Below are 21,537 nucleotides of genomic sequence, written 5' to 3' on the forward strand. Positions count from 1 at the left end.
AAAAGCCATCATATTCTGTCAGCCCACAATTGTTTGAGACTTGTGTCTAGTTTTAATCTCTACCCTCTAATAAGGATGTGGAAAATTGAAGATTCTGAGCAGTCAATCATAGTGATGCTAAATTATTACCAAAATTTATGAAAACACATGGGATTTTGGTATCAGTATAATTTAATCCAAATTGTGGAGTGGAGGACAGACCTGGACACTTGGGCTATGTAAGGAAGTCAAAGGTTATCTCCCAGTATATGAAATTTACTAGTATATGTCAGGAGAAGAAATGAATTAGCTCTGCACCATATCTATAAAGGATACAATTAAGTAAAGTTGGAATAAATTGAAGCCAGGGAACCTTTACATTACACATTGTTCTGATAATAAGACTATTACAGGAAGATGATAACAAGAACTTTAATAGTCTAGAGACATTTAAGATCAGGAGATATTCATACTTTTTAGTGTTTAAAGAACATGAAAAATGCATAAACTTTTTTGTATATAAAATAACAGGATACAAAATAATATATACTAAATGATCACAATTAGAAAAACTTCATAGCAAAAACACTAGAGAGACATATACCCAAAGTTTAGCAGTTATTATTATTTGAGGATCAGTGCCTATTGTCTTTTTTATTCTTTCAGATTCCCCATAATTTATATAAATATGTTTATAATCAACAAACAAAATTTTAAAATACTTACGAAATACATATGATCTTTCTTAGCTTATGTGTATGGGTCCTCTCCACATTTTGTCACATTTTCATCACATTTTTTCTATACAGAAGAGATGTCTACCCAAAGAGCAAAGAAATTATTTTAACCTCTCCACTTCATAGATCTTTTTTTTTTTTTAAATTTGAGTATAGTTGACACACAATGTTACATTAGTTTTAGGTTTACAGCATAGTGATTCCGCTTCTCTATACTTTATGCTGTGTTCACCACAAGTGTTGCGTGTCACCTTACGTTATTATTTAGTATATTCCCTATCTTGTGCCTCTTTTCCTGTGACTTACTCAATCCATAACTAGAAGCCTGTATTTCCTACTGCTCTTTACCCATGTTGCCCATCCTCCCACCCTTCTGCCCTCTGGCAACCATCAGTTTGTTCTCTGTTTATAGGTCTGATTTTGCTTTTTGTTTGTTTGTTTATGCACTTGTTTTGTTTTTTAGATTCCACATATGAGTGAAATCATATGGTATGTCTTTCTCAGTCTGCCTTATTTCACTTTGTATAATAACCTCTAAATCCATCCATGTTGTTCCAAATGGCATGATCTCATCCTTTTTAATGGCTGTAAAATATTCCATTACATATATTTCATATGTATATATAAATACCATATCTTCCACACATACCATATTTTATATATATACATATATAATACATATACCTACTATATATAGTATATGTAAATACCACATACTTCCATACCATACCATACTGATGTATACATAAATACCACATCTTCCTTATCCATTTGTCTATCAATGGACACATAGGTTGCTTTCATATCTTGGCTATGGTAAATAATATTGTAATAAACATAGGGGTGCATATATCTTCTCAAATTAGTGTTGTTTCCTTTGGGTAAATACTCAGTAATGAAATTATTGGATTATATAGTCTTTCTATCTTTTAAATTTTTTGAGGAAACTCCATAGCATTTTTACACAGTGGCTGTACCAATTTATATTCCCATCAACAGTACATAAGGGTTCATTTTTCTCCACATTCTCATCAACACTTGTTATTTCTTCTTTTTCTTCTTCTTTTGTTTTTAATGCTGGCCAATCTCACAAAGGTCAGGTGATGTGTCTTTGTGGTTTTAATTTGCATTTCTCTGATGAGGTGGGACATCTTTTCATAGGTCTGCTGGCCATCTGTATGTCTTCTTTGGAAAAATGTCTATTCAGGTCCTCTGCCCATATTTTTAATTGGATTGCTTTCTGGTGTTGAGTCATAGAAGTTTATAGATTTTTTTCTGACTTATTAGATCTTTATGATAACACTACTGTAACTTATTTTTAATTTGTTATTTTTTCACCAGATGTATTTTGCACACTATATTTGCTCAAAAGAGAGAACATTTTAGTGGGAATTCTTCATCTCTGATTTTATTAGATGACTTATACTACAGATATTTTTAATTGCAAGCTATTTCACAAAGCATGCTTTTTACCACCTGTATTGCTTACATATGAAGAATATATAAAGAGAAGAATAAACTGTTTCCAGGGTGTTATGGTTAATTATATTTTATAATGCCTCTGGCTTATCTGTCCTTTGTAGTTCTCAAAGACATAACTCAGCAAGTATTAGTGATTACCCTGAGCAAGTTTCTTCTCAGAGTTTCAAAATCTTTATATTCCCACAGAGCAGATAAATAAAATACTTTTTCAAATTAATTTGATAATTCAGAATTTTTGTTTGTAGATCACCAGGTAAGCAAACCTGCTAGAAAGTAAACACACAATCAAAAAGTGTGCTCTAGCATGGAGGCTACTTAAAAAAAAAAAAAAGTGCTCTGGCTTCTTCTTCTATTATTATTGCTATTATTATTATTATTATTATTATTATTATTTGGTATTTGGTTTATAGTAACTTTCACTGAAAGTTCTACTTAGCTTTTCTGTATGGATTTTAAGTTTGATATCACATTAATGACTATAATAATGTTTACTTAATATGCCATCATTTTTCAAGAGCTGTAGTCTCCAAGTAATTCTGATTTCTGCTCAGCCCATATTTTTGGAATAGGACCCTTACATGTGTTTGTTTTATAAAGCCCTGCATTAAAAACATCCAGGTTCAGATCATTTTATTAAAAGGTCTTGCTTGGGGCACCTGGGTGGCTCGGTGGGCTAAAGCCTTTGCCTTCAGCTCAGGTAATGATCTCAGGGTCCTGGGATTGAGCCCCACATCTGGCTCTCTGCTCAGCAGGGAGTCTGATTCCTGCCCTCCCCTCTGCCTGCCTCTCTGCCTACTTGTGATCTTTCTCTGTCAAATAAATAAATGAAATCTTAAAAAAAAAAAAAGTCTTGCTCATCTTCCTTCTCAATAGGGCAGTGATCTTCCCAACCTTTGACTAGACAGCGTCTAGGCGCTTCTAAAAAAATGCAAATGCTTTGGCCTAACCCAGGCTAATTATATGGAGGTGGGAGGGGTGACTGGGGTTTTTTAGTAGGGTATTTTTGTTTGCCTGCCTTTGTTTTCTTTTAAGAGCATTACAGGTGGTTTACAAGGTAAAATAACTTGTGACTAGGGACTCTGCCTTGTTATGTCTCGATTTTCACCATCTAACAGTGCCCTGGATTAGTTTTTTTTTTTTTTTTTTAAGATTTTTTTTTATTTATTTGACAGAAATCACAAGTAGGTAGAGAAGCAGGCAGAGAGAGAGAGAGAGGAGGAAGCAAGTTCCCCTCTGAGCAGAGAGCCTGACACGGGGCTCAATCCCAGGACCCTGGGATCATGACCTGAGCCAAAGGCAGAGGCTTAACCCACTGAGCCACCCAGATGCCCCTGGATTAGTTGTTCTTAAAAGGCTTGTTGAATGAATGATGGACTAAACATCACCTCTTGTATTTGCCCAGGCCTGCATCTTGAGTCACATGAAGTTGGGTTGAGTTCCAGATTTAGTCATGTTGGTCTTCATTTTCTTAGCACAGGTGCAGCAGTGAACAGCAGTGAGAGTCTCCCTCCATCTTCGTCCGTCAATGACATCTCCTCCATGTCCACCGACCAGACCCTGGCATCTGACACTGACAGCAGCCTGGAAGCTTCAGCAGGACCCCTGGGTTGTTGCAGGTGACTAGCCGCCTGCCTGCGAAACCCAGCGTTCTTCAGGAGATGATGCGATGGAACACACACACACACACATGCACACGCACACGCAGACACGCATGCACACACACAAACGCAGACACACAGCTCTAAGAAAATGGCAAGGGAGAGAATCCGAGCCTAAAATTGAAACCAATCTTTCAGCCTGCTTCTTCTCCGGAGTTCTGTATTGCAGCTAAGCTAAATGTATATTTAACTTCTAGTTGCTCTTGCTTTGGTCTTCCTCCAATGATGCTTACTACAGAAATCAACTCAAACACAACTAGAAAAGCGTTTTCCATAAAGTGTAATTTTAATGGCTGCAAAACCAGCAACCTGTAACTGCCCTTTCAAATGGCATGACAAGGTGTGCAGTGGCCCCATCCAGCATGTGTGTGTCTCTATCTTGCATCTACCTGCTCCTTTTGGCCTAGACAGATGGATGTAGATACAGATCCGCATGTGTCTGTATTCATACAGCACTACTTACTTAGAGACGCTACTGTCAGTGTCCTCAGGGCTCTACCAAGATGTCATGCACTGGGGTACCACATGGTCCATTTCATGTGATCTATTACTCTGCCATAAACCCATCTGTAATATATTGCCAGTATATAAGCTATTTAGTTTGTTAATTGATTAAGCTGTATGTCTTATAAGAAAAATGTAAAGGGGGAAAATACGGGGGGAGTGAGCTCTCTTGGACCCTTGAAGATGTAGCTTCCAAAATTGAACTGATTAAATGGCACCTGTATACCAATTTGTAGAAAGAACATATGTGATGCTTATGTACAGTGTGGGGGCGGGAGGGAGTGACAGTTTCCAGGTACTAAACGGTTTGGCCTTTAGAAGGAAGGTGGGAAGAAAAGCTGACAGTCTTTTCTCTGACAGCAAGCAGGTAGGAGAGACTCGAGGATAGCATTGCGGTGAGGAAGACCTCGAGGAGATTATTACCCAGACACTAGGAGACACCGACATCCATGTTTTAGACAGTAGACCCCATTTGTCACTTATAAATTATGTGTCACAACTGGAAAGGGCATGGCAGGTGGAGAGGCAGGGTTACAGAGTCCATGGTAAAAAAAATCCCTCCCTGGAGCAGAGTGGAGTTGCCTCTGGATGATGTCCTTAACAGGAAATGAACCTACATAGACTATTTTCTGACTGTGGGTTGTGTTTTCTATAAGTGTGCTACTTCCCAGGTTTATACCCTGCACGGTTTTAAGAAATGTTAGTTTCCTCTTCTGGAATAAATTAATATATATATTAATTTCTTAAAAACAAACAAACCCAAAACAAAGGGGTGATCCTCAGGTCAGCATTGGAAAAGATTTCCACAGACATTACTATTCCTCAGGGGTTTCCCTGACTCTTTACTATGGCTGATGTTTCATGTTTTTATTTTCATAAATTCAGACAATTCAAGAAGGGCTGATCATCTGAGTTTTGTACTGCAGTTGATGTGACAGCAATAACTCTCCCCATAAGTTACTGCTGCTAAATAGCTTTAGCAATATGAGTCTGTCTCAAAAGCCATGAAGCATTTGTGTCAATGTTTAGCAAAATCACCTGAATTTAGTTCAAATCAAATGAAAGTGCTCTCCCGGGCACTTGAGAAGGCACTGTGAAACATCTTGGTTATATACAAGGCAATCCCAGGGAGACTTCTCAGCAATAACAGGAGCCGGGGGGAGGCTTCCCTTCTTATTCACTTCGGTGAAGTGCCCGTCACAGCTCTTTGCACTCTGACCATTTTGGTGCTCGCCGACGTGGTGGTGGTACTTCACCTGAAGAAGTGAAACACATGAGACGGAAGGTTGATGAGTGGGCTGTGACTGGCGAATGGAATCCCTTCAAAAATAGGGCAAACAAGAATGCTGTGCTCTGAAAACTGCCTTAAATACAATAGGGAAGCTTTGTCTCTTTCAAGCAATAGAGCCAACCCCCACCATCACCATGTGAGCAATGCTGCTGTTTATGAGATTGCTTCACAGTAGGATGCGTGACAAGAGGTCATTTGTTTAAAATGGGGAGAAAAAAAACACATTTAGCTTGTGCAGCTTGTCCCCTGGAATGAAAGTGGCCCAGCTTCTTTCTCTTGCTGCCAATCTTTTTGGTTAATATTGCAGATGACCTGATTTTTAAAGTATCTCCGCATTCGCATGGGCTCTCTCTCTCTCTCTCCTCTGTCACACTTCCCGTCCTCCACTTTTTAAAAGTTCTCTGATTCCCTCATCCTTTACCTCCTTTCTCTGTATTTTTCTCTTGCTATGACTGTGTCCTCTCTATGCCTGACTTTCTAGCACATGAGATTAAGTGCAGGGAACAGGCAACTGTTTGAAAGAAAGTAAGTCGCAAAGGTAATTTCATCAGCCACAAAATGATATTAAAAGCCAGAAGGAACCCTCCAGCCAGCATCTTAGAAGTGCTTGACAGACTATCTTTCATGGGTGCAGAAGTGGTGATTTCTTTTTACTCAGATTAAGCCAAACAAGAACAAGGCAATGCTCCCCTGCTATGCCCACCTTCTCTAAACTCTGCTAGTCTGATTGATCTCTCCTGCTGTATGGCCCTTGGGTGCCAGTCACCTTTAGCCACATCACCCTTACGGCCAAGAAAAAATGGAATAAATCCTTCAGATTGAAATCTCATGTACAAATGAAGACTTTGGCTTCTTGCCTACTTATAGGATTAATGGTACTAGGTTATCAAAGCAAATAGGTAATTAGACAACACAGAGGATCATCATTTCAAAAGCTCACCAGCCCTTCACCATCTTGGGTCCACTTTATTATAATATAGATTTTCAGGAGGTGATTCTGTTATTATCAAATTCTCAGAATGTATTAGGTTCTACGGTGAGCCTTTTCTTTAAAAAATAAGTATTTCCTATAGAGTCACCTGTTAATTCCAAAGGACTTTCTTGCTTTTCAGACTTGAAAGTGTCAAGTCACCTGGAACTATATTCCTGGGAGAAGGAAGTTCCTGCCTGTGGTTGGGGTTCATTTGGGAATGTGAGGTTGATAGTCTGAGAGGCCTAACCTTGGCTCATTTCTATAGGACTGATGGTTTCTCAGTGATCCTTAATGATATGTTCTGTAGTATTTTGTAGGAGAGATAGCTGTGTGCCCATATGCATGCAGGAATTAAATTGTTGGGAGAGCTTGGCAAAACCACCACCACTTTGAAGTGTCGATTTGTTTTTTGGCCAGTGTGTTCATTTTTAAAAAGAGATGCATTGGCCTTACAACCAAATTTCTTCTTGTGGAATAAGAACCGCTAATAATCTTGCATCTTCAAGAATCTGATGACTGAGCTTTGTAGGAATGTATACTTGAGGTGGACCCAGTCCTGGCTGATTCCCTCCAATGGGAGTAAGCTATTTAATTGAAAGCCAAGGCAACAGTTTTTGTTCAATCTTCTACCATGATAAGAAAATATTACTTAAGGATACTGATAGTAGCTGACTGGTAGATCAAGAAATAGGTCTTGACAAAGGGAATAAGTGGAATAGATGAGATGAGACTCCATCAATCTTTTTATGACCTGCCAGCGGAAAAATGAGCAAAACTGACTTTTAAATTTTAAATAGTCATCACAAAATCTAAATTCTACAAAATCTACTTCTTTTAATTCTCTTAACATATGACAATCGAAATCTTAAAAACATTATGCTCCATAAAGAATGTTGTCAGCCTGCTTTGCTGAAGAATTTATCTTCTACAGCTCAGAGAAAGGAATGATATTGTCCCAGCAATCTTTGATCCCAATCACTTTGGGTCTGAAGAGGGACCCCACTCCCTACCCACAAGCTCCCCCCAACATTTTAATTGTGAGTCCTACATTTTCTACAGATGAAATTAAACCAAGCAGGGATACTCCTTTCTGTAAAAACAAACAAACAAGTTGCAATGTAAATAATTATATTAGTCATTTTCCATGTGACTAAAATATAAGATTTTGTTACTTGTTTTGGCACTTAGAGAGTTCTTTGTCTGAAATGGTTCACTCTGACCCATTTCCTTGGTCAGTCAAGTTGAAATGGAAGGCCTCTGTTTGTATGTGGACTCCTGTGTATCTAACTTATGATTATGTGGGACCAATGGCCAGTATATTCTAATGAACACAAATCTCCCAACCCTTGTCTAGCATTAAACTGTTCACCTTGCCATGTTTATCTTGCAACAAGACCTAACTTGCACATGCCTGTTATTCTGCATGATTGGACTCAAAGATTATTACCAATGATAAAAATTGTCCTGTGTCAGTGTTTATAAAATGGACTTAAAGCACACCCATGTTCATATACACCTCACCCTTATAGTTCTAAGTCAACCCTGGAAGGCAAAACCATGCATGTCCAGTTTCCTTGCAAGGTCTTAGTGGTGAGAAGTGAAAGTCAGCCTGATGGATCAAATGCAATCTCAGTAATGTTTAATAAGGCTTTGAAATTATTTAAATCATATCTGTGTTCCTTTGCATTCTCTTTTTTCTTTCTGTTTTTTCCCTTTATTTTCAAAATGTCGGTGGAACAAGAGGGTGAGTGGGGGAGACCTTTGGATTTTTTGGACTCTTTGTAGGTGGATGCTGACTCAATACATTGTGATTTCTCTTTCTTATGAATTATTAAAAACCAGAGCGAATCTGCTTCCCTCAACATAAAACCAAATGCAAAGCCAGACTTTGTTGGAGTTTGCCTGTTGACAATGGTTATTGTGCTGCTCGTTGTCTCGGGTTTCATGTCCTGACAGGAACTCTGAAGCATATCACATGATTTCATAGTATGGTTTGATTATACCAGGGAATAAATAAGAAACAAGGAATGACCTACCTTCTCACTATGGGTAAAGAGTGTGTAATATGCATGTGACCAGAAGCCTGTGTTGTCATTTGAGACCCGTTTCTCCTAAAAATGACCTCCATTTCTGTCTGCAGAGAGTAGTTGTATATATGCAATTTGGTAAGTTTCTTTTAAGGTATGTATAAAACCAATGAAGGGGGAAATCATTTTCTGTAAGGATTAGATCAGTAGAACAGGACTAAATATCCTTAGGTTAATTTATCAGAATTCTTTTTTTTATATTACATTTTTTAAATTATTATGTTCAGTTAGCCACCATATAGTACATCATTAGTTTTTGATGTAGTGTTCAACGATTCATTAGTTGCTTATAACATCCAGTGCTCATCACCACCTGTCCCCTCCTTAATATCAGAATTCCTAATCAGTTTAATTATTACCCAAGAGAGAAGGTAAGCAGGTTTTTTGTCCATATGGCAGGCAATCTTAATATCTTAAGCTCCCTGGTGAATTAAAAAACAATTAGATTTTGTGGCTTGATAAGGAAGTCACTGAACCTGTGTTAATTTAGCTGGAAGTATCTGAAAATGTCAAGGAATGGCCTTTCTGTTTCTGTAAATAAAACATTTTATTTAACTGGCTCACTATTAGAAAATCACTATTAGAAGATAAACTTATATATATTCTTTTGAGTTAACACAATTTATCCTTTTACTTATAAGAAAAATAGAAGCCAAATGCCTTTTGCATCTATGGCATAGTTTCTGTTCCATTTTTAAACCACAACTCTTAACTCTTTTTTTTTTTTTTTAAAGATTTTATTTATTTATTTGACAGACAGAGATCACAAGTAGGCAGAGAGGCAGGCAGAGAGAGAGAGGAGGAAGCAGGCTCCCCGCCGAGCAGAGAGCCTAATGTGGGGCTCGATCCCAGGACCCTGGGATCATGACCTGAGCCGAAGGCAGATGCCTTAACCCACTGAGCCACCCAGACACCCAACTCTTTACTCTTTTAGTAAAGTAAGTTTTAAAATGGCCACATATAGGTACCTGAAAATACCTCCAATCTTAAGAAGGGAAATTGCATTCCACTGGATTGCTCTTAGAGAGAAAGGGTCAGAAGGAGATATTGGTGCATTCTAAGTATCGTAAAACTTTACCAAATATTTGGGTAATTTGACTAACTTTGGACTGAGGAGAAAAAAGCCATCTTGAGATAACCTTTCTTGCGGCTACTTATTTAAGGACCAATCTAGAAGGATGGTTCTGTTTGCTCAATAACTGCACTGGGTTTTACCCAACGTAGAGGTTTTCGATATCATCAATTTATCACAATGCAATTCATACTTGCACCGTGCCTTTCCCCCAAGGGTTTTGAAAGGTATTAAGGTGGGCATGTATTGCATGCAGCCACGGTGTTATATGTAAACAATGAATCTTGGAACACTACATCAGAAACTAATGACGTACTGTATGATGTCAACATAACGTGATAAAAAATTCTAATAAAAAAAAGAAAGGAAGGAAGGAAGGGGAGAAGGAAGGAAGAAAGAAAGGCACACTTGTAACACATTTTCAAGCAGTGAAGTACGCTGAAAATCCCACTGTCTCAGATCACTTCCTGTCAGGCACCACTGCATGGGGCACGTTCTCTCTCTCAGCTCCAGACTGAATTCCATCTGCTCAACCTTTTACAGAAGTGTGTTCTGTTTTAGTTACTGAAAACAAGCTGTGGGAATGGGCATTTCTCAAACAATTGAAATGTGATGACCGATACACAAACAAGAGTCAAATGCTCGTTTGGAATCTCCCACCCTTTCTAGGCCACATATATCTTGCTTTAAAGACATGCTTCTCCTGTTATAAAAGCCAACATGAAATAAGTCTGAAATGCAGTTTCAGAGGATCAAGTTTCACTGCATGGAGTGGGTGATTTCACTCCCTTGTCACTGAACTTCTGGTCCTGTGCTTCCCTGGATCTGGAATCTCTGTTTACCCAACAGTCTAGATTGTTTGGAACTCAAAAGCAGGTGCAGAATGTGATACATCTTAAAACATTCCACACTCTGACTAGGAAAGTGTCTCACTAATAGTTTGCCTGTTATCAATGCTTTCCCATTCACGTTGGTGAAAATATTTATACAATATCAATTTTTAGGACCCAAATAATATTTCATGTAGGCTAGGGAAACTAGTAATATTAAACTATTTCTTATAAAAGTTTAAAAGGAAGACTTTGAAAAGCAATTCTTTAGTGTTAATACATTACAGACTTGGATTTGGTGCAAATTTTCAAAATTTGATGCAAATTAAGCTCTAAGAAAACAGCTCTGAATTTCCATTTTAATTTCTGAGCTACATTTTTAAGTAGTACCTTCATTCACTCCAAAAATATTTATGGAACATCTGTCTATGTGTCCTAGGTAGGAGACAAATATGGGATAGTCCTTATCCTCAAGACCTCAGAGTAAATATATCTTTCAGTGTCAAAATCAGTGGCTAAAGCAAAATATTTCTATCTCATTTGTTTTCTTTCTTTTAAAATAACGATGTGTTCATTAGTGGTGTGACCCAAATGAGCCCATTTTTATTACTCCCTTAAAGCAATGAAACAAGAAATCTGCTTCTTTCAGTATTATCATTTTGTTGAAATGAATTAGCATGAGAGAATTTTGGGTATTTTCCATGACATTATAGGAGACCAAACCATTTTTACATTTATTTAAAAAAGTAGCATGGAGATAAAAAAACAACAGTAGATCTGCATTAAGTCAGTGGGAAATATGTGTATCTGCACTCTTTTTCCTTTAATTAAGAGGTAGACTGATATTTTCGGTATGTTTTAAACAAATGTCAGTCTCCAAATACAGGGAGAAATGTGATGACATCCTGAGACCTTATCAATGACTTACAGTATCGGTGTCCTGAAAAGAATAGATAAAATTTTTTGAGACTAAAAGCCAAACAAAACAAAACAAAAACAAAAACAATCAAACCAGGATGTTTCTTTTCTGCATTATATGAGGTTTATTTTGATACAGTTTCCTCTGGAGCAAGTATGTCCAGAGGCTGGGCTCGAGGCTTGTATTTCTGGCACCAAAACCTCTAAATCAGCAAATACCATCACCTTGGATGCTGGAGTCTATCTGTGGTGATACTCTCATAGGAAGCCAAATCTCTGAAATTGGTGCAGTCTGTGGGTAATGACTGGAGCCTACAATGATTTAACACAGAATTTAGTTATTTTTTATTAAAAGTTCCAACTCAGAATATCCCTGAATATCTGAACCAGAAATTGGACATTGAGCTCTGAACATTCACTCGTTGATGCACATCACAAATATGGACTGAGCACTTACAATCTCCTAAAGACTGTTCTTGGCACACATGGTTGTGATGAATTCAGACAAATCTTTCTGCCTTCATGTAGTCTATATTCTAATGGGGGAATAAGGTAGTGGAAAGCGTTAAGAAAACAAAGCAGGTTAAAGAGGAAAAGGCATGATAAGGGATGTTATTTAGATGAGGTGGTCAGGGAGGGCCTCTCAAAAAAGATGGTATTTGAGCATAAACCCAAATAAAGTGAGAGAGTGAGCCATATTCATATCTGAGGCAAAAGCAAGTGCAAGTGCCCTCAGGTAAGAGCCTAGAGAGAGAAAGAGAGTGAGAGAGCCTGTGTGTATGTGTGTGTATCTGTGTGTATGGATATGGCATGACCAAAAGTCTTGTGGGTGAAACAAAATGGACAAGAGAAAGTATGACAGTAAGTGAAATTGAAGAGCTAGGCAGGGGTCAGAGCATGGCAACATCTTGGGATTTTATTCTAAATATAGGAAAATGGATAGATTTGAGCAGGGAAATGATATAATCTAAATTTTCCTTTTAAAAGGATCTCTGTGGCTGCTGAATAGGGAGAGGAGGTTGAGAAGAAATATAAGAATGGGGCCCCAGAGGCTCTTATAAGATATAACAGTAGCACAGGAAGATACGATGGGGCTTGGACTGGAAAGTGGAGGAGCTGAGATGGGGGTGGTTTCAGTACATAACTAAGGATATGTTGTGAAAGCAGTTCACAATTTTATTAATTTTATTAATTTATTTGCTGATAAATTAATATGTGATATGAAAGAATCAGGATGACTCCAGAATTTTTAAGAATCTAAACCATCAAGTAAGTAATGGTGTGGTTGACTGAAGTGGTAAACAACAGGTTAGAAGCATATTTGGGAAGAAAATCATACTTTTTTGCGAAATGTTAGTTGGAGATATTAGATAGCCTAGTGAAGTAGCAGAGATGTCTACAGGGCTGGAGTAAGGGAAGAAGTTGAGCTGAAACATAAATCTGAACATAACCAGCTTGTAAGTGTTATTTATAACCATGAGACTGTATGGATCACCAAGAGACTAGGGGTAGATAAAGATAAGAAGATGGAGATACCTCTTGCTCCAACATACAGAAATTAATAAATAGTTGAGTATTCTGAGGAATGTCCAGTGAGGCAAAAATCAGGAAAGTGTGCTATCCCGGAAGCCAAGTAAAGATGTTTAAGAAATGAGGGACTGGGCACCTAGGACAATACTACTGAGTGGCTGAAGAAGATGGGGCTAAAGATTCACATTTGGACTTGATTTTTTTTAAATTTTTTTTTTTAAGATTTTATTTGTTTATTTGACAGACAGAAATCACAAGTAGAGTAGAGAGGCAGGCAGAGAGAGAGAAGGGGAAGCAAGCTCCCTGCCAAGCAAAGAGGCCGATGTGGGGCTCGATCCCAGGACCCTGGGATCATGACCTGAGCTGAAGGCAGAGGCTTTAACCCACTGAGCCACCCAGGCGCCCCTGGACTTGATTTTTATGAAGGTCATTGCTGACATATTAGAGCATGTTCTTTGCAGTATTGAGCAAGAAAGCATGACTTAGTGAGTTCAGGAGAATATGGCATGTGAGGAATTAGACATAGGTAAGGAAAATTCAAGAAAGTGAAAATTCTAGAAAGTGAAGCAGAAGAATTATGTGGAAATAAGACATGAATATGACATGAGAGAATTTTAAGAAAGCTATTATAGCATGGGTATATGTTGATAGGACTATTATATAAAGAGCAAAATTCACAATGTAAGAGAGAAAGAATATTTATTTGAAGGAGTAATGTGCTTGAAAAGGCCAGAGGGATGTGTATGGGAGGAGCACTTGGCTTGGTTGGAGCAGGTGACACAGTCATTGTAGCAGGAGGTAGGATGGTGTGTACAGGTTGCATGTAGACAGTTGGGTAGATATGATGATGGAACACAAAGACATACTCTTTTGGTATTGTTTTCTTAGTTATCAGTAAGTTGGGTTATATAAGTGATGTTACTACCTGAGAATGGGAAGGGGAAGAGCTTACGGAGGCTTGAGAAGTGTGACACTGACCTTAAAAAGTAAGAAGTTAAGATACTAGACAATGATGAGAACCATGTGAACTATATTTATATAGATAGAAGATGGAACAACGCAACATGGTGCTCTTTTGCTATCCATCCATATTTAGTTTCTCAGGTTCAGGTTAGGAATAAGAAGGAATTGGATTTAGCCAGAGTTGGGCTGGGTGTTTTTCCTTACCATATGAGTACGGTGGTGGAAGAAAATATGAAGGGATTGGAGAACAAGGAAAAGAATAATTATAATGAGGAACCATAGAAGCTGAGCTGGTCAAGGAGGGAAGCAATGACATGAGGGGATGATAGCCATTATCAAAGTCAGGTGTCAAATGTGTTTTTTAATGCAACATTTGGGGCTCATTTGAATAAGGAGTTAAATTGTCAACTCTTAGGGGGTTTCTAAAAATTGTTGGAGTGATGGTGGTAAGGGAATGACCTAAGAAGGTCATTGGCTGAGGGCCAATTTAACTCCTTATTCAAATGATTCAGTACTTTCTACTTGAGAAAGGTAACCTTCCCTAAATGGGCTGGTCTCACCTGGGCTTAGCCCTCCAGGACCAGAAATGTGGCAACTACACGTGGTCCATAAATAAGTATACTCAGTCCTGGCCCCAAGACCCAAATGGTGCATTAAAAAACACAGTTTACATCTGCTAGACTTTCTACTCAAAGGTCTACAGTAGGTTTGGTAGGTTTCCACTGCTTGGGGAGCTGTTCATTTTCCACATTGCTTTGCAGCAAGGAGCCCTTAAAGCGGGGCGTCAACTCATTCTCCACCTGTGCAATTAAAAAGACTGTAAAGAGAATAACAAAAAGGCCTTTGGGAGCCACAAGGCCACACTCTTTTTCTGTGGTTTGTGAGTTCCAACAAGGCAGAAAGGTGTCTGGCTCTGGATGCTTTATTTGAATAAAAGAATGGAAGCCGCCTGGGTGTTAAGTGTTTTCAGATCTCCTGGTGGTGTGTGAGTGAGTCTTTATGGCCAAGACCACCCCAGGTCTTAAAAGATCACCCCAGACCACCCCAAAGATCACCCTAAGCCCTGAAAGTGCTTAGGCACATGCTTTTCCATGGACTAGGGAAGCCCCTGCCCCAAACTGCTAAGCTCTCTGAAAACTTCCTACTTATTCTTTAGGACTCACATCATGGTCATGGCTCTGCATTGCTTTTCCCAGCCTCATTTTTGTTATCTCAAACTCCTTTCACAGAACACTACCTTATGGGGTATTTAGAAATGAGGTATCCCAGACAGCAAACCTAGGGCTGGTGTGGCGGTCTTCAAGCAATATTCACTAATGGTGATGCAGATGTGAGTCTAGGCACATTCATTCGTCATATTCTTAGACTTTCATTGTTTCTTACCTGACACCTTTAAAACCAAACATATTCTTCAGTGTCCACACAGAGTTGATGCAGGACAGTTACGGGTGGTCCTTGGGACATTATTCTCAGATTGTGGAGGCAACTGTATGATCTCTGGTAGAAAGTATGCCTTGGGTTACCTCTTCCTTGCCATCAAATCTCTGGCAGATTATCCAAGCAAAGGTAAATTTAGTCTCCCTGGGACAAAATTATATCCTCTGCTGGTGAGCCAAATTCTTGAGGCCAGACTCTATTTTCTAGAAGCTGGAACACTCTTTCAGTAGAAAGAATTTGAGGGATAACAGCTACCATTTATTGAACACTTACAATATACCAATATATACTGTGTGAGTCAATTTACTTAGTCATTTCTCAAAAAAAAAAAAAATCCTACTTTTCAGAAAAACAAATTGAAGTTTACCAACATCATGTAACTTTTCTTAAATTCTTATAGCTACAAAGTCATAGAACTAAGATTTGAAATCCAGGCAGGTCTCTGATTTCAAAAGCTTTATGCCTATCATTTTCTGTGATGTTACTCTAAGCAAGAAATCATTCTGCAATGAGAGGAATACTGAGGTTTATGGCCAAGGTCACAGTCTTTAAATTCTCCTGGATTTCCAAGGAGAGATAATTATATCAATTATCAATTATATCAATGATTTCAACGATCCTACCTGGAAATGACCTATTTTTGTTTGTTTTTTTTCAATTTAGGGCTTAGCTTGTGAATAAATAGGAATGAGATTATTGAAGTTTCTCTTCAAATTTTTAGTCATTTCATAATAAAATGACATATAGAAACAATATTTAAAAAGTATAGATGTCAGTGGGCCTACTGTCATGCACAATTCTGTTTTAAGTGTTCTCTGAAGGATACCCAGCTATATGGTTCAGCTAGTGAAACCAACATTATAGACTCAACACTTAGAAGCCAATCCTTTCTCCTGAGCTCATAATTTAAGAATCATTCTAGTCGCTTATTAGTTTTAAAGAGGTTTATACAGGATGTAGCAAATGAACTCTTGATACTACCTACTTATTTCCATTTTATTTTTCTGTCAATTTATAGTTGATATTTTCTGGGTATTTAGCCGAATTAATGGAAGAACTAATAGAAACTCAGGCGGACAAGCTACTCATGGTACACAGCGATTGAAGGTCATCACCGCTGAGATTGATAATTAAAATTAGCAGCATCCCTCATAAATCAAAGACCGGATTTGCAGCTAACTCTCCATGTTGGCACTCTATGGAATAAAGGGTGGAGATGGAAGAATTTAAGATCAGTCAGATACAATTCTACTCTCTTAGGTAAGGAAGCTCCTTTATTAATAGAGCTATCAACAGGGCTAACTGGCAGTCACTGGGATAGTCACATTACATACCACTTTTAAGTATCACAATGTCACTATTTGGTAGGGGTTATTACCTCCACTTTACTGATGAAAAAACTGAGGCTCAGAAAGGTTAAGTGACTTGTAATTCATTGCTGTGCATCTTGCCTAAGGCATGTTGATGAGATGCATATGTAGGTCTTCTTGGCTCTCTGTTTCCTGCTATTTCCATTCTACCATGGTGTTTCCTAAAATGTCTCTTATTGGTGAAGAAAATAATCAGGTATGGAAAAGACTAAAAGAGATATACGCAAATTAGGAGCACAAGGTAATTAATTCTGAGTTGAGATCCTAGAAGCTTTATAGGGGAACTAACATTTGATCTAGTTCTTTAAAAAAAAAAAAAAAATGGTGGGCTGTGCCAGATAGAAGGAAGGTAGTGAAGATGGACATGACAATAGAAGGTGGAAAGTTCCAGAGGCACGAAGGGGCATGGTGGGGGTGGAGGGAGTGGTAAGAGCTACAAAAAAAAAAAAAAAAAAAAAATGCAGGTCACAGCCTTCTACACCATGGGAGGGGAACATCCTGTGGGTAAGTGAGAGTCTACATGATAGTAGGTAGCAAGGCCATGTATGGTAGGACGGGCAGCCTAGAAGTGGCATCCTGCAAAAGGAGAGAGGCTTTCATCAAAGACGAGGAGGAACTGACCAAAGAGAGTAGACTCATTAGGCAAGGCTGAGTGGACTGGATGGTACTTGGTGAGTGAATTTAAGAGTGGAGAAGAGTGGAGAGAAAAATGAGGAAGAACGCTTAGGGCATCCTCTCTGTCCAGCAGGTGCTGTGCTCAGCTTGCACACCATCTCCCTCACTGAAACCACGTAACAAGTCCATGAGAGGAGTATTGTTGTTATTCCCAGTCTACAGTGCAAAAAAGTGAGGCTTAGAAGTCTCAGTCAGAGCAATTTGTGGAAAATCTGAAGGTGGGCTGGGTAACTGCATGCCCTCTGATTTTTCCTATTGCATCCTTCAGCTCCTTGGAGGAGTCCAGGGTTTTCATTCGCTAGGACAGGGCCTGGGAAGAGATGGAAATGTATATAAGAGAGCCCCATTGAGATCAACAGGGTACATTTTGAGTTTAACTTTTCTATGTGATATCCAAGTGGAAGTATCTAGTTAAAGAATCCAAAAGTGGGAGAACAGGAAACTAAAGGTGAAGAGGCAGCAGTATTATAGAAAGTGGTTAAAACCCAGGGACCACAGAAGTTTGCTTGGTGGAAGGATATACACGAAAGTGAATGGTGACAAGGCTGGATGCTCTAAAGACTATGTTCCATTTGAAAATAAATAAGCACACACAGACATAGAACCTTCTAACAACACAGTCCTATAAACTCAAACAGTCTTTATTTCCAGTTATGCCTTTTGTGACTTTTCGTTCTAGGGTGAGAAATAGTTCCTTGCCTGGCTTCTCAAAGTCATTGCCTTACTGGAGCGTGAAGAGTTGTTCTTTCCAAACTCTACCTCCAGAGAGCCTTGGGCTCCTACAGGAAGTCACCATTACTCATGTGCATAAACTTGTCAAAATTGGACCTCAAAACGTTCACATCTTAAAATTGTTGTGAACAAGTATGTTTTCAACTGGGAAGAACAATATTGTAAAAATTAGAAGCAAAATGGTTGGCTTCTTCCTAACTTGTCTCCTCCTCCTGGGCTATCCACTCCATCCCCTGCCTTTCCCAGCAGTCCTGCAGACAGAATCCCGGGTGACAACAGGACAGTAGGCCTGAGTGACAGAAACATGTCACCGTACGGCTCGCATGCTAGCCGTTCAACTGAGAGGGTCACGGTCACACCATCTCACTGCCTGCACTGCAGTGTGTTTGCTGGGGGTTGGAGGCAAGGTCTGAGCAGATAGGAGGGGTTCCTGTGGCATAGAATTGCGAGCATTGTTTCCCAACCTTCAAATGGTGGGAAGAACTATTCTCGAAACCATGTAGCAGTTACCGAGACTCAGTCCTGAAGGTCAGAGTAGTTCGTGGCATGACTCATTAAATGCTTTTACCATCTGCTCCCTCTAAAGTGCATTCCGCACAGGAGACATTCATCTGTGGGACTGACCAGGCAGACAATAAGCCTTGAGATGGGGCCTTTTATATTTTTCCCACAAAATCCAAAATTCTCTGTGTCAAGACACCTCCCTAAGAAAACTGAGCAGTGTCGGGGGAGGAATTTAAAGAGCAAATCAAAGGTTCCTGGTGGGTCTACTGTATTTTATAAAACTATTTACATTTCTCTTTTGGTCATGGTGGGGTCTACTGGCACAAACAGCACAGCCACGAAATATTCTTTTGACTTTAATAACTCATCTGATATATATTTATATATATTTATATATCTGCTCATCTTCATTTCCTCAGCAAAAGGGGAAATAAAAATATTGATCTATAAAATAAGCTGATGATAACACAATGCCAAAAATAGCTTATGTTAAGTGCAAGGGGTGAAGCTTGAAAGCAAGCTAAATTGCAACAACATATTGATTTAACATTTTAAATACAAGACTTGCAATAAAATAATTCTTGAGATATGCTTCCCATTTTTAGTTTACTTTTTAAAAACTACTCTCTATACACATATCCAGTTGTAACACTTGACAGTAGCATTATGGGGCATGATATAACTTTGGTACACATTGCAGATATGGATGGGTAATGTCTGTACATGATATTCCTTCACCAGTTAGAGCACTGTACAGCAGGGGACCGGCCACCCGATCCCACAGAATGTTCCCAACAGCACCCCGGAGCCCCCGCCACGTCCATCGGAGACAGCAGGAGGAAGCAGGCTCACTGGATCCATATTGTGTTTCCTCTCTCGGTTCTCCTGGGTTCCACTGTCAGCTCCCCAAACGTGGAGAAAAACTGCTCCATTTCTTTCTGAAGCATGTCATTTCTTTTCTCAGCATCTTCTTTTGCTCGCTCGGCGTTTCGCATTTTGATTTCTATCATTGTGAACTTTTTCCTTTCTTGATCCAGTTCATCGTGGAGGCTCATCATCTCTGTTTCCAAAGTCAAGTTTCGCTGCTCTAAGCTAGAGAAGGTGAGGGAAGGAACAAAGGATAAAGTGATGTCATTCACTTGAAATGGGATGGGGATGCAAATATTTTCTGAACTCTATCTCTACAAGGCTTAGGATATTGTAATGGACCCTTTCAAATCAGTAAAGTAAGGTCTAATGATTTAAAAGATGTATTTTTATTTATTCGTTCATTCGTTGATTCTACCTGCTTGGATGACTTACTATCATTTAACAAGAAGACCCCAAGACCTCGCTTGGAAGCTCTTAGCTGTCCTTTGATTGTGAATAAATGAACGTGAGCACAGAGAAGCCGGAGACTGATTATGAGGGAGCACAGAATGGCAGATGCAGGAGGAAACCCAAACCACAGGGCTTCCTGCAGTCATTTCAGGTGAAGCTGGCTTTACTAAAAGAAAAGAGAAAATCTGATAAGGTTGGAAGAGAAAAGAGGACATCATATTTGCTTTTGGGCAAAGGAAAAATAACGGTAGTGAGAATGTCATGGCTGGATAGCTCTTTTCTGCCAGGAAGTTACTAATCAAAATAAAAGTGGCATAGCAATATTAGTATCAGAAGAAATAGATTTTCAGCAAAAAGCATTATTAAAGATGACCATGACTTAATGATAAAAGGACCAATTCATCAGGGAGAATGAACAATACTGAACTTTTATTTACCAAGTAGTCTAGCCTCACATTATTCAATATAAAATATAATAAAATTATAAGGAGAAATTGATAAATCTATAGTAATATGAGATTTTTCCTTTCTTGGAAATTATAGATCTGATAGAAATTAGAAGAAATGTAAAAGGTTGGAACAACTTGACCAACAGACTTGATCTATTAGTCATGGAATCCCAAACCAGTAAAAACAGAATAGTTTTTACCAGGCCAAATAATTGATAATATAAACAAATTTCTCCTACCACAATACAGTAAGGTTAGGAACTAATTTTGGGGGTAAAAGAACATCGAACTCATACGTTTAAAAGCTAAACAACACATATCAGTGATAACTAAACAAAGTAAAGTATTATCTATCTATCTATCTATTATCATCTATATCATATATCTATGAATTTCTCTAACTTCAGTATTTATGGGGTGGAGTTTAAAAGAAATTGAAAGAGAAATGTATGACTGCAAATAGAAACGATCACAAATTAACTAGAACGGTTAACTCTTCCATTCCTGTGCCTTGGGCCCATGGCAGCTCGTCTGCCCCACTCTGATATGGGCCTCACCCTCCGGCTGTCAGGAGGGTTAGAATGCTACAGGAAGAGGGCTCACTGAGATGACATTCTACTGGGAAGTTCCATTATTTTCTCAAAGTCTCTGAAGTGCACCATAGATCACAGAACACAAACAGGCCATCAGTGTTCTCACAAATGAATGTGTACATCAGCATCCATTCAGAATAGCTTTTTTTCTCTATTAATACAAGTTTAAGCCCCCTGGGGGGCTCAGAGGGGGAACAGGGCCCAGTGGCGTAGGACCTTGGGGATCATTTTCAGTCTGGTTTTTGTTCTGAGATTAGGATCCATTGGATGTTTTTGAGAAGAGCATTGACGTAAAGTGTGTTCATATGCACAAGGGAAATTCTAGGCTAAATGAGGAACAAAAGCTATGATTTCTAATGAAGCGATTATGCTAACTCCTAATTTATATCAGTTTGCATCTTCTCACAAGATGACCAAGGTAGGAGTATGCCTA

General features: G+C 38.7%; 2 protein-coding genes across 16 annotated transcripts in view; one reads left to right on the plus strand and one right to left on the minus strand.

Annotated features, from left to right (window-relative positions):
* The window catches only part of MAPK10 (mitogen-activated protein kinase 10), a 323,875-nt gene extending 319,982 nt beyond the window's left edge, over positions 1 to 3,893 (plus strand). For 8 of the 9 annotated variants that reach the window (XM_032862324.1, XM_032862259.1, XM_032862248.1 and 5 more), the window contains one exon: positions 3,676 to 3,893. In XM_032862324.1, coding sequence (XP_032718215.1) covers positions 3,676 to 3,818 — 143 coding nt within the window. In that variant the 3' untranslated portion in view covers positions 3,819 to 3,893. Of the gene's footprint in view, positions 1 to 3,670 lie in introns of all 9 variants that reach the window. The other variant, XM_032862314.1, reaches the window with a different exon arrangement.
* A 14,238-nt stretch (positions 3,894 to 18,131) lies between these two features.
* ARHGAP24 (Rho GTPase activating protein 24) overlaps positions 18,132 to 21,537 on the minus strand; it is a 432,308-nt gene continuing 428,902 nt past the window's right edge. For all 7 annotated transcript variants that reach the window (XM_032862347.1, XM_032862355.1, XM_032862374.1 and 4 more), the window contains one exon: positions 18,132 to 19,834. In XM_032862347.1, coding sequence (XP_032718238.1) covers positions 19,591 to 19,834 — 244 coding nt within the window. In that variant the 3' untranslated portion in view covers positions 18,132 to 19,590. The remainder of the gene's footprint in view (positions 19,835 to 21,537) is intronic.

The sequence above is a fragment of the Lontra canadensis genome, unplaced genomic scaffold (assembly GCF_010015895.1).
Source record: "Lontra canadensis isolate GAN:19392208 unplaced genomic scaffold, GSC_riverotter_1.0 scaffold1, whole genome shotgun sequence".
Lineage (NCBI taxonomy): Eukaryota > Metazoa > Chordata > Mammalia > Carnivora > Mustelidae > Lontra > Lontra canadensis.